This window comes from Bombina bombina, chromosome 10 (assembly GCF_027579735.1).
Source record: "Bombina bombina isolate aBomBom1 chromosome 10, aBomBom1.pri, whole genome shotgun sequence".
Lineage (NCBI taxonomy): Eukaryota > Metazoa > Chordata > Amphibia > Anura > Bombinatoridae > Bombina > Bombina bombina.
In genome coordinates this window covers 48,081,804-48,100,019 of record NC_069508.1, presented here as the reverse complement: position 1 = coordinate 48,100,019, position 18,216 = coordinate 48,081,804, and the positions used below count along the sequence as shown (strand labels likewise).

The window sequence follows — 18,216 nt, the reverse complement described above, 5'->3', positions numbered from 1 at the left end:
GCTAAATCACTTGAAACTGATGCAGTATAACTGTAAAAAGCTGACAGGAAAATATCACCTGAGCATCTCTATGTAAAAAAGGAAGCTATTTTACCTCACACTCTCCTCAGCTCAGCAGAGTAAATTCTGTGTAAAAAGTTATACTTCACCTGCTCCCAGCTGCAGGTAAAAATAAAAAAAATGAAGAAATGAACAGCAGCCAATCAGCATCAGCAGTGCTGAGGTCATGAACTCTTACTGTGATCTCATGAGATTTCATAGTAAGCTTCCTTTACCTGATTGGTGAAATATGAGAGTGCACGAGGCTCATCCTTTCAGCTGTCCTAGGACAGACACACTAAAATACTGCTTAGAAATCCTTTACAATGGGAGGTGGCTACTGAGGTAAACTACTTTTGAGGTAAAATATCTCTTTTTTACATAGAGATGTTCAGGTGATATTTTCTAGTCAGATTTTTACAGCTTATACTGCATCACTTTCAAGTGTTTAAACATTTGGGTATTATGGCCCTTTAAAATGTTAGAATAATGTATCCTCAAAATAGACAGATGTATTACAAATATTCCTGTACTACAGTATGTTGCTAACAGTATGGAAGGATTTTTTTAAAATATGATTTAATGTAATGTAATTTAATACTTTTTCTGAAAAGGGAATTTTAGACTTGTGCATTTGTTTCCTATTCAATGTGAAAATTAGTTTGTCAGACCAAACATAAAATATATTTAGTGCCAGGCAATATTTGTGTTGGATTATTCTTATAATCCTTTAGGTGGAAATACATCTGAGAATAGTATTTTAATCTCTCCTATGTTTGAGCATATACTTGAGAATAAATGCCGAACAAACTTGTACTTTACTAGTACTATAAAGTTGTGTGAAATTACTGTAATTATGTCTTTAAAAATAAATTAAAATATAATAATGTGAGCAAATATGTAATTTTATAAGGATTCTATTGAAATAAACTATCTGCATATAGCAAGTTCTCCATACCAAGACCTTTCTCTGCTCTATATACATCAGGGACAGACAAAAATGTCTCTTCCCATGGACTGCAGACCCCTGGAACTTTAAATAAGCCACTCAATTCCTTTTAAAGGGACATTATACACTAAACACATTTCATGTACCTCCCTCTAATGGGTGCCACCATTTTGGAACCTACATTTTACTGCAGGTATCTGAAGGAAAGCGTTTGCACATGTGCAAACACGGCAGCACTGGAATGCAGTAAAATCCTGCAGGTATTGCACGACCGCCGGCTCCCAGTGTATATAGTCTCCCACTTCTGCATAGTTTAATATTTAAAGCATTAATAAGCCATGCTTAAATATGATTGTGTGCTGGCAAGCATACTTTGTATTACAAGCAAACATTGTTGGATTTATTTATTTTTTATTGTTACTACTATTATTATTATTATTTATATATTATTTTTTTCCCCATCTTCTCAAAAAAAAAATTGAGGTTTTTTTTTTTAAAAAAAAGATTTCTGAGAGCCACAGATGTCTTTTATTAAGGGTAATAAATGTATATGTTAAGCTCTTAAAATAGTTTGGGTCAAACTCTAAACTGTTTTGATCAGCACTTTGTAACGTTACTTTTTTTTCTCATGCCTTGTGCATTTCCTCAGACTTCTGTGTGTGATTATCTCATGTTTATTATATGATGTCATTCACACCGTGTGTATTTGGCAGAGGGGTCTGTATCTAGCACATCTTATTCTTTTCCTAATAAGGTTAAAGGGACAGTATACTATAAAATTGTTTTTCCCTTAATGTGTTTCCAATTCCGTTTTTTTACCAGCTGCAAAGTATAAAATGTATGAGAATTTGCTTTTTAAGGCTTATTTGTGTATATGAATTAGCTGATTTTGTGTTTTGAAGCCACAACCTAATAAAATGGGTTGAGCTTATAGGTATAATCAGATCTCATTACTTTACCACATTGTGTACATATACCTGCTTCTTTATCTTATATCTGTCCATAAAACAATTACCAATACTTGGAGAGAACAAGGAAAAAATTAACATTTTATTACCTTATCTTTTCTATACCCCATTGGGAGTGTATATTCTTCTACTGGCTCTGTTAACACAGCTTGGCCTTAAGGCCAAAAACTTTCAGAATAGGTGGGGATACCACAGGCTAAATCAACTATTTTAAATGCCAATATAAGGGTAATGGAAATATTTGTAAACCATTTAATACACTCCAGCAGGTAAAGTGGATCATTGGGAACAAACTAGAGGAGAGAAAAATATTTGAGTAAACTGTCCCTTTAAAGGGAAAGAACGGTACAAACTGAAATGTGCACAGGTTTTATATAGAAGGATTTTTGCTATTTACTCCCTTTAGCACAAATGCTTCTAGTAAAATGTATTACTGTTTTTCAGCGGCATATGCACATATGCTGTGAAGGCCCCATGCACCAGCACTAAAGCTCCGAGAGCTATCAGTGGTGTGTATTGTGCCTGTGAAGACTAAATTTGTGTCTTAAGTCACTGCTGCTTTACTAGAAGCATTTTTGTTAATGTAACTATATTGCAAAATACTTTTGTTTAAAGGGATAGTATAGTCAAAATTTAAACTTTTGTGATTCAGATAGAGCAGGCAATTTTAAGCAACTTTCTAATTTACTCCTATTATCCATTTTTCTTCGTTCTCTTGGTATCTTTATTTGAAAAAGCAAGAATGCATAGGAGACGACCCATTTTTGGTTCAGAACCTGGGTAGCGCTTGCTGATTGGTGGCTACATTTAGACAGCAGAACTCCCAACTGGGCACATGTCTGATTTCTAGGGACTGCCCCAGCTTCACCCCATGAACTGTCCGTCCTGCTGTAGCTCCACCCACCAAACACTGGGTAGTCACTACCCACAAGTCGCCATCACTGCCCTGCCCTGGAAACCATCTGTGAAATCTTGGGAGCTATGAAACGGTAGTAACTAAGCGTTTTTGCTACGCTCAAAACACACTTCAGTTTTCACTATTTTGTTGTAGCAATGAGAGCAGATTTGTGGCTTCTGTATCTATTCTACATGTGAGATAATGTGTCGGTATTTACACGTGTGTTTTTTTAAATTTATTTTTTGTCAGTACATTCCTCCTGCTCAGACTATAAAATCCCAGTCATTCCATTAACAGTCGCTGGATTCTTAGCATATTTGTTAATGTTTATCTTGTGAAAACTTAGCACGGTGAGGTTCCCTGTAGAGAGAGGGGCTTAGCAACACCACATTATGTTAGGGCTAAACACTCTCATTACTTCGCTCATTGTTGGTGGTGAGGGGGTGAATTCAATTCATTTTACCAAAACCTAAATCTGCCACCCTGTCCCTACCTCTTGGCCATTCCCAGAGGATAGAGAGTTAAATCTGTTTTTGTTTTTCTTCCTAACCCTACAAAAGGACTGAATCATTTCTTGGCGCCACTTTCCGTGGGTTTTTTTTTCCGTTTTTTGCTCTCTTCACTCGATATAGGGGTGGAAAAATCAACCTAAATGCTAAACATTGATCACTTAGACCAATGCAGCAAGGTAAATGAAACCATTAATATCCCTTCCAGTAGGCACAAACAGCATCAAGTAAATCAGATGCAATAAATATGGCGGCAGTCACGTCAATATGGTTTTAACGAGATGAGCTAGAATCACAATGTAAAGTCAGTTCTATGTAATATCCCCTGAATAACATTTAGCTTGACAGAAACAAAGGTGAATTGTCCTCCTCTTTGTTTTTAAAAGGCATTAAACCGTAAATCAGTTCTAGATGTGATATATTTAAAGCATGGATTCATCTTAGAATAATATGCTTAGAATAATATTTTTAAATTGTATTAAATGTTTATATATTGAAGAAATAAGTGTAAGGTTTTACTTTCTATACAGTACATTAGTTGCTGTAAAGCAGGCATCCTCAAACTTGGCCCTCCAGAGGTTTTGGAACTACATTTCCCATGATGCTCAGCCATCTGATATGCTGGCTGAGCATCATGGGAAATGTAGTTCCAAAACCTCTGGAGGGCCAAGTTTGAGGATGTCTGCTGTAAAGTAATGAGCGCCACCATGTTGAAACCTAGGCTCCCCTTATTTTTTCTACTGGGGTTAATTAGGGATAGTGTGTGGAATATAATAGCAATCTTAAAGGGCCATTATAGTGGGAAAATGACATGCTGTAATTCGTTAGAGCATGCTAGTTTAAGACTAGTCACCCTTTAATGCTATTTGTTTAACCCGAGCAAAGGTGTTAAACACATAGAAGAAGTACTGCTGGTTCCAAGTGGAAACTGAGTCATGTTCCTACCTCTGCTGATTGGATCAACTGTAGTTTCCACTCTGTGGGTCCTTAGCGGTACTTCTACTATCTTTTTACCCCTTTGCAGGGCATAGCATTAAAGGGTCATTAGTCTTAAACTTACATGCTCTAATAAGTTAGAGCTTGTCATTTTTCCACAATAATGGCCCTTTAAAGCCCATACAATAACTATGTAAAAACCTTGAATCCGGTAATACACAAAGGCTAATAAACTTGTTGGGTGCAATATGTGATTATATTCTTTAACACCCTAGAGACAATATGATTATCTCTTTAGCTCTGTGGGCTCTGCATCAGTGGTGTCAAGCTTCATAACCATGGGTTAATGTCCCTATGTCTCATGTGATGTGTGAACAGTACATATACCGCGCTCGCTTACATTCTCGTCACTGGATCAGATACTTAGGGCTCGATTTATCATCCCGTTGCAGACAGGGGAGTACATATTTACACTGTCAGCCTGGTTTCTCCTCTGGCGGGCAGCGCGGCCCGCATTAACCATGGTACACTAGCTCTCGCATGCAACCCCGCCCCCTGCCCGCCCACAGCCAATCCTATGCGGGCAGGAGCTGTCCATCTCCCCCGGTCAGAAGAGACCGGGGAAATTTAAATTCTCCACCTAAGAGGTATCACTTCTATGTCCAATGATAGGCCATTTACTGCAGTCCTGATGTTTATGCACAGCGCTAGACAAGGAGGGAAGGGTCATGACCTTCTGCATCACTATTAAAGGGACATTATACACCCATATTTTCTTATCCTGATTGTATGAAGTATGTTCTGAACATGTAGTGTAGCTGTTTTGAGCTTTAAAAAATAAAGGCTAGTATTAATTATTTTCATGCAATCTTGCATTTTTTTTGTGTTACTTACCAAGCCCTTAGTTTGTATGAGAATACGTTCGGCCGCACTTCCATATGCGCGCAACCGCGACCCATTCATGAAGAATGCATGCATTTCATTGGCAGTGACGTCAGCTCACCTGAAGCACTGTACGCGGCATCCCTATGTGCGCTGCCGCGATCGCAAGCGTTTCATTGGCACCCGGCAATACTGAGAATGTGACAGCTGCCCTCATTACTGCGTATCACCATGGCAATGCTATGAGTATGTGACAGCTGCCCTCGTCACTGCGTGTCACCCCGGCAATGCTGTCACAGCTCTCTGACCGGCCCGCAGAGCTGAAAAGTGGCTGATCGCGTTGTGTTAAAAAATTAAAACATAAAACATGCTAGGTGCAGCTCCCTAACCAGCCAACTCTATGTTGTCAACTGATGTGTATGAACGTGCACGTCAATATAAAATCAAATGCGCATGTGCGAAATGAATGCTGTGCACGGCTGAGCAGTGCACATACGGACTAGCGCATGCATTATTATGGTGGGACAGAAATAACATAAATTTACATAGCTCACACTATTGGTGAAGCGGCTTGGCAAAGGCGTTAACAAAGTACTAGTTCGCTCTGACCTTCTCTGGAGGAGGAGCATTATGGCGTCCAACCATGACAAGAACTGTGAGTAGAAGTTTAAAAAATGAGTTTATTTATATTCTAAGTGTACATATGGTTAGGATAGTAGTTACGGTTAAGAGTTAAGGTTTTGAGTAAAGTATTATTTGTTTCACTGCATAATGGTCCTTTAAATGCACAGAGTATCAGAACAAGGGGTGACATCCGTTAGATGCAAGGATAGATGTTCATATAGTTCATTATTTCAGCCTAGAAGCTGCTCTGACTGTATCAGAAATGTTTCTGTGACAATATTTAGTGTTTTATCTAAATTTAAATAATGTTGTGACTTCTCTCTAAATATGCCATGCTGTGATCACTAAATCTCTTCTGGGGAAATTCTGATGACTTAAAGTAATTAAAGGCGTATGAATAGTTTATCTGATCGCAGAGAAATGTTCATTGCTCTTTTAATATTATGTTTTATTATATACTTAAAAGCATGTTTTAATATTTTATATAAGGGGGAAAAGTATGAATGATGATATTCTGACCTTTAAAGGGACATGAAACTATTTTCTTTCATGATTCAGATAAAGACTACACTTTTTTAACAACTTTCCAATTTACTTCTATTATTTAATTTGCTTCCTTCTCTTGTTTTTCTTTGCTGAAAGCTTTATCTATGAAAGTTAAGGAGCAGCAAAGAACCTAGGTTGTAGCTGCTGATTGGTGGCTGCATACATATACCGATTGTCATTGGCTCACCCATGTGTTAAGCTTATGAAGACTTGTCCTGTTTGCAGCTTTTAAGGAACAGATTTTCATACAACATTCTGTCATATGGTATTTGCCATATAGTGCATAGAGACAGATTCTTACAGCGGAGAAGAACAAGAACGTCCATAGAGCAGAACTATATTTTCTTCTGAAGTAGAAGCAAGGGAATTTGTTGGCGCTTTATAAATGAATAATAATAAAAGGGATACTATAGTGCTCGCTATGCTTTGCATTAAATACCTAGGTAAAGTCCCGCACCAGAGCCACAAACACTGCAGGTTCCGAAATGATTGGCGAGGTTGTACTAATGCTGATTGGCTCACCAGCTATTTCCTGCTGAGTCCAGCAGTCATCTGTGCCTCCCACGCGGGACATTATCTGTGTGTTAACGCATAGACTTCCACATCAAGTAATGCTCTAACAAATTACTATAAGTAATTTAACCATAAGTCATAATAAAACAGTATACAAGGAATTGAATTTCGAGTTTACAATCATTTGAAAAATACTTAGTGATGGTAAATCCTAGCGTTTAGGAAACGCTAGGATTTACAATCGTAACAAATAAAGGGGACTTTCATTCATGAAGTATAAAATACTTTATTCTGAAAGCCCCTTTATTTGTTAGCAGCGTTTGCTGCGCTGAGCTGCTAAAGGCAGCCCATGGCAGAACGCAATTTGGCTGAGAGGTGACGTTTCCAACTCTTAGCCAATAGCAGTGCGGGAAATACAGCTTGGCGCCGCAAAACCTGGCGCCAAGCTGTATTTCCTGCACGGCTATTGGCTAAGAGTTGGAAACGTTACCTCTCAGCCAAATTGCGTTCTGCCATGGGCTGCCTTTAGCAGCTCAGCGCAGCAAACGCTGCTAACAAATAAAGGGGCTTTCAGAATAAAGTATTTTATACTTCATGAATGAAAGTCCCCTTTATTTGTTATGATTGTAAATCCTAGCGTTTCCCAAACGCTAGGATTTACCATCACTTTAAGGTTTTTTTGCTCTTTTATTTAAAGGGACAGGGAAACCAAAAATACTTATTATTTTGTGATTTGGATAGAACATACAATTTTAAAATACTATCCAATTTACTTCTGTTATCAAATTTGCTTCATTCTCATATCCTTTGCTGAAGGAACAACATTGCACTACTGGCAGCTAGCTGAACACATCTAGGTAGCCAATCACAAGAGAAATGTGCGCAGGCACCAGTCAGCAGCAAGCTCCCATTAGTGTAGGATATGCGCGTATTCATTTTCAGTAAGGGATACCAAAAGAACGAAGCACATTTGAAAATAAAAGTGAATTCAAATGACATGTTCTATTTGAATCAAGCAAGTGAAATTTTTACTTTTTCCTATCCCTTTTAAAGGGACAGTCAAGTCAAAATTAAAATTTAATGATTCAGATAGAGCATGCAAATTTAAACAACTTTCCAATTTACCTTTATCATCAAGTTTGCTTTGTTCTCTTGGTATTTCTTGTTGAAAGTAAAACCTAGGTAGGCTCATATACTGTACTAGTGTATAAGCTCTTGAAAGCTTTTTTTTCACAGCTAGACAGGGATAGTTTGTGTGCCATGTAGATAAAATTGTGCTATTTATGAGTCAGCAGATTGGCTAAAATGAAAATCTGACCGAATTGAGATAAGGGGGCAGTCTGCAGAGGCTTAGATACAAGGTAATCACAGAGGTAAAAAGTATATTAATATAACTGTGTTGGTTATGCAAAACTGGGGAATGGTTAATAAAGGGATTATCTATCTTTTTAAACAATAATAATTCTGGAGTAGACTGTCCCTTTTTATTTTTAATACAAATTTGTGTATAATCTGTAAAATAATTTCACTTGTAAAATGTTGGGATTAAATATTTTCTATTATACATATAAGGACTTGGACTATAAACAGTTTGTAAAACCCTAAGCAATTATTGAATCAGTGTATAATAGAAAAAGTATCAAAAATATATCTTATTTTAATTGATTTAAAAAACAAACCAAAAAAAACAACAACTTTGTGTCTTGATGTATTTTTTATTTTTTTTCCATTAGGTCTTATGCAATGGACCTGGAACATGTGTCCCTGTTTGTCTGTCTGCATTTCTGCTGGGAATCTTCGGTATTAAAAAAATAATCATTATCTATGTCGAAAGCATCTGCCGTGTGGAAACTTTATCTCTGTCTGGAAAACTTCTTTATTATTTCTCGGACTATTTTATTGTACAGTGGCCTCGCCTGAGAGACAAGTACCCAAACTCTATATATCTGGGTAGAATAATTTGACAAGTAACACACCATTATAAATCATTTTATTGCACAATAAATTTGTGTTTTTGAAATGTATAATATCTGCACTGTGTGCTGTCGGACCATAAGAACAATTCAGCTAATAAAATTGCTAAGCAAAATTGTGTATTTGGGATATATTTATCCCCTTTTTTTCCAGAGAAACTCTTCAGCCTTCTTGGAAACTGATTATTATTTATAAAGTGCAGTTTTGTGGTTTCTAATTGTAAGGAAACTAGATTTTCTGAAAATTGGAATTTGATATATTTGTGATTTAGTTAATTTAAAGGGACATCAAATCATTTTTTTTTATTTGTGCCTCAGAATGTAGTCAGTACATTGTAAAACCTCTACATGCAAATTAATTTTTTTTGCAAACACTAAAAATTGTTAGTTTGTAAGAAATATGCATTGTTTTGCAGACAAAGAACACACCTCTTGAAAAGCCTCCTAAATGTTATTTATTTTGCTGTGACCAATTAAAGCCAAATATAAACGAGCCCCTGGACATATCGACCAATCACTGTTAAGCTTGTAGGAGGATCAGTATTCTTTATTCCCAACCCTCTGATGGATTGGGAACACTGCAAATTTCATATTAGGCAAACAATATATAAAATAACAGAAGTGCAAATACATTTTTTGTATTATAAATAAACATTTTATGAGGATTTTGAGTTTAATGTCTCTTTAACGTACATGCTTTGGCCTCAGAGAGATACATGTTTTACAGAGACAAACCCACAGATTTTATACAAATAGCCTGAAAGCCCCCGTGCTAGTTGAAGTTAATGAGCGACTGCATAAAATATCAGTCTTTGATTTCACATTCCACAGGTGATCTATAAAGTAAACATTAGACAGGCAGCCATATGTAGAGTAAGAATGTATTCTTGTAAGTTTAATTGCAAACTGATCATGTTTATTGCTCTTGCTTGTGTTTCTGTATCAGATGTTTTCTGTGTACAATAAAAACTCTAGAAACCTCTCTAAATGTATCCGATTTTTTTTTCTGATCATTTATTATTATTGACTTTCCAAACTGGAGGCTGCACGTATATTGCGGAAAAGGCTAAATCAGCCAATGCAGTGAACTAAAATAGTTTTCAAATTCACCTTAAAGGGACAGTGTACTGTAAAAGTTTATATCCTTTGTGTCCCCAATGATCAATTTTACCTGCTGGAGTTTAATTCTTTAGAAATAGCTCCTTTACCTTTTTGTTATTTGAAATAGCTTCATTTCCTGTATAAAGTGACTGTCTGCTCCAGAATTGTTATTGTTTTAAAAAAAAAAAACCTTTATTATCCATTCCCCAGTTTTGCATAACCAACACGGTTATATTAGTATACTTTTTACCTTGTATCTAAGCCTCTGCAGACTGCCCCCTTATCTCAGTTCTTTTGACAGACTTGCATTTTAGCCATTCAGTGCTGACTTATAAGTAACACCACTGGAGTGAGCACAATGTTATCTAAATGGCACAAATGAACTAGCACTGTCTAGCTGTGAAAATCTGTCAAAATTCACTGAGATAAGAGGCAGCCTTCAAGGACTTAGACATAGGCATATGAACCTACCTAGGTTTAGCTTTCAACAAAGAATACCAAGAGAACAAAGCAAATTTGATGATAAAAGTAAATTAGAAAGTTGTTTAAAATAACATGCCCTATCTGAAGTGTGAAACAGGGGCGTAACTACTGTGGATGCAGAGTACGCAACTGCGACCGGGCCCTGGAGGTCCCCCCTCAGGGGGGCCCAACTGGCTTCAGCACAAACTTAGCTATAGATCTCATTGGAGGCTTTGGCATGGCAAAATTCCCGAGCTCCCATAAATATGTTGATGGCTAAGCTCTTAATGGATTGACTAATCAGGATTTCCCATTAACTCTCTGCACTCTGACATCACCACGGGAAGCAGCCACTATCCATTGTGGCACTAGGGAGAACATAACCCTGTGAAAGTCACAAGGCTTCAATTCTCATGTAGTTTTAACATTGTAACGTGTTAAAAAGTTGTTAGTAATTAATTAATTAGACACATTTTTACCAGAATTTCCTTTGTTTTAGTTTTATACTGCCCTATACATTCATCGCCTTCAAAATTGTACTTGCTGAATTTAGTTTCTTATGGCTAGATCTATTTTCTTCATAAATGGAAAGAGTCCACAGCTGCTTTCATTACTTTTGGGAATTCAGAACCTGGCCACCAGGAGGAGACAAAGACACCCCAGCCAAAGGCTTAAATACTCCTCCCACTTCCCTCATCCCCCAGTCATTCTTTGCTTTCCGTCCAAGGAGGTTGGCAAAGACATGTCAGAAATGTACGATTAGTCTCTTATGGAGAGTAGTACATTATGGCATGGGACTGGAGTTTTAAGTAGTCCTGTCAGCCTTTCATTGAAAGCATGGATGAAAGTTAGAGTCCGGAGATGCAGGGAGAGTCTTTCTGCGAAACCATCCCGACTCATATTAACAGCTCTATAAGCAATCAGCGTTGATGACTTTCGCTGCCTGTTTTCTTCTCTCAAGTCAATGGCGGAGGCGATGCTACTATCCGTCACACTTGAAGGGTCGTGTTCTTGTTCCACTGCGTAGATTCCGGTAAGATCGTTTCATTTTACTACATGGCAGGAAATAATGCTGTCATCTAGTGCTCTTGCAAATCGATAGCATTATTACAAAACTGCTGCCATATAGTGTTCCAGAAAAGGCCCTAAGCTTACAACCCTGCTTTTCAAGAAAAGATACAGGGAGAAAGAAGAAAATTAATAACAGAAGTAAATTAGAGAGTAGTTTAAAATCACATGCTCTATCTGAATCACAAAAGAAAAATGGTTTTATATCCCTTTAAAGGGACACTGTACCCAAAAATTTTCTTTCGTGATTCAGATTGAGCATGAAATTTAAAGCAACTTTCTAATTTACTCCTATTATCAAATATTCTTCATTCTCTTGGTATCTTTATTTGAAATGCAAGAATGTAAGTTTAGATGCCGGCCCATTTTTGGTGAACAACCTGGGTTGTCCTTGCTGATTGGTGGATAAATTCATCCACCAATAAAAAAAGTGCTGTCCAGAGTACTGAAACCAAAAAAAAACGTAGATGCCTTCTTTTTCAAATAATGATAGCAAGAGAACGAAGAAAAATTGATAATAGGAGTAAATTAGAAAGTTGCTTAAAATTGCATGCTCTATCTGAATTACAAAAGAAAAAAATTGGGTTCAGTGTCCCTTTAAGCTCAACACTGTATACAAAATACATATTTTAAAAACCTTTAACTGTCATTTTGTTAACAGTTTGCATTGTTTTGCAAATAAAGAGCAGCACTACCAACCATTCTATTTTATTTGTGTTCTTTTTAAAAACTTTTTTTCTTTTAAAATTAGTAATATTCTAACTTATCTGAATGTGCAAACATTTTTCATAATAAATACTTTTAAGTCAGGAAAAGCAAGGCAAATAAACACAGCGGATTAATATAAACACTGCAGTAATCACACAATGATGTTTATTTTACCTTATCCTTGTCCATAAATTGTTTCTTGATTTGTTACGCAGATTTGTCAAGAAATGTCTCAGTAACTTTCCTTGCGGTTTTAGCTAGAAGCAGTGTCTATACAAACATCATATAAAGACACTGAGCATTAGATTCACTTACAAGATTCAGATAAGAAAAAACTCAATTACTATGAGAAAGTTTACATTGGTTTTTTTTTTTACAACTGCATAATCAACAAGTGCATAAAGAAAAGAAAATGCAAAAAGAACTATTTTTAAACAAGAAGTAGTTGGGGTTTTTTCTTACAATCTGAATCATGAAAGAAAAGTTTTGGGTTTCATGTGCACATATATGATTATGTCAAATTAATATTTAAAGAGACAGTGTACTGGGAAGTTGGTTTCCCTTTCATTTGTTTCCAATTACTTGTTATACCAACAGCAGAGTAAAAAAATGTATGAGAAATTGTTACTTTGGGGTTATTTTTTTATATAAATGTGCAGTCTCTGCTAATTGAAGCCACGACCCAATTAAATGGGCTGGACTTGCATGAAGAGTAGACTTCATTAGTTTTATCTAACTAATTTATTTACATAGAGTCTTCCTTATCTTTCTCACTATTTACTCAAAAAACAATACACATGGCTCCATGTAAGAAGCAGCGTAGGCTGCTCCGGAGCCCTTGCGTGGCAGGTTCGCACATGCGAGCCTGCAATTTAAGACGCAGCGGTCATTAGACCGCTGCTTCTTACACTCTTCACCATCTCTGAGGTGACAAAGAGAAATCACGAGTGCTCGCTCTCTGTGATTGACAGTCCCTTCTTTCGCACGATTGGTCGCTTGAGTGAAGGGGCAGGCATTACACACTCATTGGAGGCCAGGGGACAAACGGTTCCGCTGCCTGTATGCAGCAAAGGCGTGTGGACAGCTTCTCAAGTTGAGAACCTGTCAATACATGGGGCCCATAGAGAAAACAATGGAAAATTAACATTTTATTGTCCCTCTTTCACACCCCCATTGGGAGCATAATATCATGTAAACCTTCTAGTTTTCTGTAACCAGTAGTTAAAGGGACAGTAGACACCAATTTTCATATAACTGCATGTAATAGACATTACTATAAAGACGAATATGCACAGATACTAATCTAAACATCCAGTATAAAACTTTTTAAAAACTTACTTAGAAGCTTTTAGTTTAGCACAGTTGATGAGATTTGGCTGGGACAGCCAGTGAAAGGGGCTGGACACAGACACTCCCTTCCCTGCATATGAAAAGACAGATAACAAACAGGAGCCAGCAGTAGTCTGTAAACACGTGTATACATCTGACACTGTGGGGCTTGGTTAGGAGGCTGAAAATCAGCATAATATTATTACAAAATAAGCAAAACTCTACATTGTTACAAAAACACTCCCAGATGGGCTATATAAATGGATCATCTACACAACATTTATGCAAAGAAAAATCTATGTACAATGTCCCTTTTAGGCTAATTAAATGTTCAGTATAGGTGGGGATATAACCAGCAAAATCAACCATTTCAAAAGACAAAATTTCAGTATAAAACCTTTTAAAAACTTACTTAGAAGCTCCAGGTTTAGCACTAGGTTAGGTTGGGCACCCAGCAAAAGGGGGTGGGAAAACAGGAACAGCAGACAACCCCCCCCCCCTTCCTCTCTTCCCTGCATGTAAAAAGACAGAAAACTTAAAGGGTCACTGTACCCAAATTTTTTCTTTTGTAATTCAGAAAGAGAATGCAAATTTTAAGCAACTTTCTAATTTACTCCTATTTTCAATTTTTCTTCGTTCTCTTGCTATCATTATTTAAAAAAGAAGGCATCTAAGCTTTTTTTTGGTTTCAGTACTCTGGACAGCACTTTTTTATTGGTGGATGAATTTATCCACCAATCAGCAAGGACAACCCAGGTTGTTCACCAAAAATGGGCCGGCATCTAAACTTACATTCTTGCATTTCAAATAAAGATACCAAGAGAATGAAGAAAATTTGATAATAGGAGTAAATTAGAAAGTTGCTTAAAATTTCATGCTCTATCTGAATCACGAAAGAAAAATTTTGGTTACAGTGTCCCCTTAAAGGAACAGTCAAGTCCAAAAACATTTTTCATGATTCAAATAGGGCATGTAATTTTAAACAACTTTCCAATTTACTTTTATCACCAATTTTGCTTTGTTCTCTTGGTATTCTTAGTTAAAAGCTAAACCTAGGAGGTTCATATGCTAACTTCTTAGACCTTGAAGGCTGCCTCTGCATTTGACAGTTTTTCACCACTAGAGGGCATGTGTTTCATATAGCTAACTGAGCTCATGCACGTGAATTTACAGAGGAGCGAGCACTGATTGGCTAAAAGGCAAGTCTGTCAAAAGAACTGAAATAAGGGGGCAGTCTGCATAGGCTTAGATATAAGGTAAACACAGAGGTAAAAAGTGTATTATTATAACTGTGTTGGTTTTGCAAAACTGGGGAATGGGTAATTAAGGGATTATCTATCTTTTAAAACAACAAACATTCTGGAGTTGACTGTCCCTTTAAACAGGAGCTGCAGAAATCTGTATAAATCTAAAGCGTTGAGGCTTGGTTATGAGTCTGAAAATCAGCTCAATGTTATTAAAAAAAAAATAATAAGCAAAACTATACATCGTTACAAAAACATTCCCAGATGGGCTATATAAATTGATCATCTACAAAACGTTTATTCAAAAATCTAGTGTACAATGTCCCTTTAAGTGCAAAGTCTTTTCAGCTGCAGTGCACAAAATGTCTCAGTAGCCTCTCACATCAGATAATTATGTATTGCTGGTAATGTTGCCTTTAGAAGAGAGTTCACATAAAGTACAGCATTTCAATTATTTATGTCCCATTTCCTTTATGCGTCCTGTTGTTATTGTGAGTCACTGCAAAATTAACCTTTGTAAAATGAGGGCTACTTTTATTTAAACAAATGTAAAATATCTTTGTGATATGAAGCCCCCAAAATATTTTTATGATTCAGGCAGAGCATGCAGTTTAAAAATAAATAAAAAGTTTCTATTATTAAATTTGCTTTGTTCCCAATGGTATTCTTTGTTGAAGAGATTACTAGGTGTCTGGAGCACTACATGACAGGAACTAGTGCTACCCTCTAGTGCTCTTGCAAATTCTTGCAAAACTACTGCCATATAGTGATCCGGACATGGGCCGACTCCTAAGCTTACACCCCTTTTTCAAGAAAAGATGCAAAGAGAATGAAGAAAAATGGATAAAAGAAGTAAATTAGAAAGTTGTTTAAAATGTGCATGGCCTATCTAAATCACAAAATGACATTTCATATCCCTTTAAAGGGATACTGAACCCAAATTTTTTCTTTCGTGATTCAGATAGAGCATGCAATTTTAAGCAACTTTCTAATTTACTCCTATTATAAAATTCTTTTCATTCTCTTGGTATCTTTATTTGAAATGCAAGAATGTAAGTTTAGATGCCGGCCCATTTTTGGTGAACACACTGTGTTGTTCTTGCTGATTGGTGGATAAACTCACCCACCATTAAACAAGTACTTTCCATGGTTCTGAACCAAAAAATAGCTTAGATGCCTTCTTTTTCAAATAAAGAAAGCAAGAGAACAAAGAAAAATTGATAATAGGAGTAATTTAGAAAGTTGCTTAAATTTGCATGCTCTATCTGAATCACGAAAGACAAAATTTGGGTTCAGTGTCCCTTTAACATAAAAGGTCAAAGCTGGTCATTTTTATTTTGAAGCTAGGAAAATACAGGCTTGTGAACTACTGGTCTGTGGAATAGAAGCTCATAAATTGATAAGGAACAAGCACAAAAAAAGGCAAGTTGTGAGCAGAGTTTGACTATTGAAAAACGATTGCAGCAGACAAGATTATTTTTTTTTAAATAAAGTTTAGACTTGTCTGATATGTTGATGTTTTTTAGCAAGGTGACATAATTATCTTTTTTCTTATGTATTTAAAATATACCTTTTTTAATTTCCCACATGTATCAAGCTTTTTCATGTTTGCGGAAGCACAGCTTTGGAATTTAAAAATAAAATAAAACAAAACAAGTGAGACAGCTGTGTGGAACATTTGGCAAGAGAGGCTGTTTTTGATGCTTTCCAGAAATAAGTTCACTATAATTTCTTACAGAACATTTTTAAGAGCACATATGTATTCATATCAACTGGTTATCTAAACCCCTCTAAACCAATGAAACATGGTATACTTTGTCCCTAAACTAAATGTTAAACAAATAAGAGCCTTTAATTTTAGGGAATTATTTGTATTAAATGCATATATTTAGTTTGATAAAGTGTTTTATTTCCTGTTCCTCCTCTGGGATATCTTGTAGCCTTTAATATATAGAAAGTTTTATAAAAGGTATTGTTCCTGGGGATTTATACAGAAATGCTGATATGAAGCCAAGACAAAGGGCAAAATATATTAAAGGGACATTATACACTAGATTTTTCTTTGCATAAATGTTTTGTAGATGATCCATTTATATAGCCTATACAGTTTTCTTTAAAAAAAAAAAATGTATAGTTTTGCTTATTTTTAAATAACATTGTGCTGATTTTCAGACTCCCAACCAAGCCCCAAAGTTTTAGAAGAATACTGATGTATACCTACTCCAGCTTGCTTCTGTTTGTGTAAAGAGACTTTTCATATGCAGAGGAAGGGGGAGGGGGTGTCTGATCTTTTTGCTATAGAACTACTTTCTGTGGGTGTCCCAGCTAATCTTTTCAACAGAGCTAAACTGGGAGCTTCTAAGTAAGTTTTAAAAGGGTTTTATACTGGATTATTAGATCAGTATCTGTGCATATTATTCTTTATAGTAGTGTTTTTTTACACGCCGTTAAATTAAAATTGGCGTATACTGTCCCTTTGACCTGCAGTTGCAACTTTTGAGGCTTTGCAGAGCAGGCTCATATGAGCAAGTCTGCAACTGCAAATTTAAGAAGCATAAACTACTTCTTTCGCCTCTCTCGCCACCCCTGAAGTGACAAGATCAATCTTTCTGACACTCGCTTGTTTGGGGTGATTGACTTGCCCTATTCACGTGCAATTGTTCATATGACAGCAGGGGGCAGCATTGCACAAGAAAGCTCTTGTGCAATGATAAATTGTGCAGTTTATAGCAAGTGGCGATTGCAGGCAGTTTCTCTGCTCTTTATATATTTTGCACAGAGTAGCAATATAATTTGACGTATAGAAAGGGCATGAATATTCATTTTCATAGGGACCTCTTCCAAATTCTAATGCCACTAATGTTGCCTATGTGTCACCGAGCGAGAAATCAGAGGATGACAAATATTTAAAGCTTATGATTAAGCAGTGTCAGAGCATCATAAATCATTTTATGTTTTAAAAAGAAATGTGCCTAGTTTCTATAAATAAAAATAATTTTGAAATTGTAATTGAACATGATAGAAAAATAGCTTTTAGTTACTGACAAGTCATCACAGTTAAAGGGACACTCATGTTAAATTAAATTTTCATGATACAGCATGTAATTTTAAACAACTTTCCAATTTACTTCCATTAAAAAAAAATGTGCACAGTCTTTTATATTTACACTTTTTGAGTCACCAGATCCAACTGAGCATGTGCAAGAATTCACAGACTATACGTATATGCATTTGTGATTGGCTGATTGCTATCACATGGTACAAGGGGAGTGGAAATATACATAACTTTGAAATTTGTTATAAAAAAATCTACTACTCATTTGAAGTTCAGACTAAGTGCTATTGCATTGTCTTGCTATCTTGCATTTGTTGATTATGCAAATCTAATGTGTTGACTGGTCCTTTAAAGGTACATGAAATCCAATTTTTTTTTCTTTCATGATTCAGATAGAGAATGTGATTTTTAG

General features: G+C 36.2%; 1 protein-coding gene across 1 annotated transcript in view; it reads left to right on the top strand.

Annotated features, from left to right (window-relative positions):
* ALG14 (ALG14 UDP-N-acetylglucosaminyltransferase subunit) overlaps positions 1-9,819 on the top strand; it is a 76,779-nt gene extending 66,960 nt beyond the window's left edge. The window contains exon 4 of the mRNA XM_053694049.1: positions 8,598-9,819. Coding sequence (XP_053550024.1) covers positions 8,598-8,828 — 231 coding nt within the window. The 3' untranslated portion in view covers positions 8,829-9,819. The remainder of the gene's footprint in view (positions 1-8,597) is intronic.
* The last annotated feature ends 8,397 nt before the right edge of the window (positions 9,820-18,216 follow it).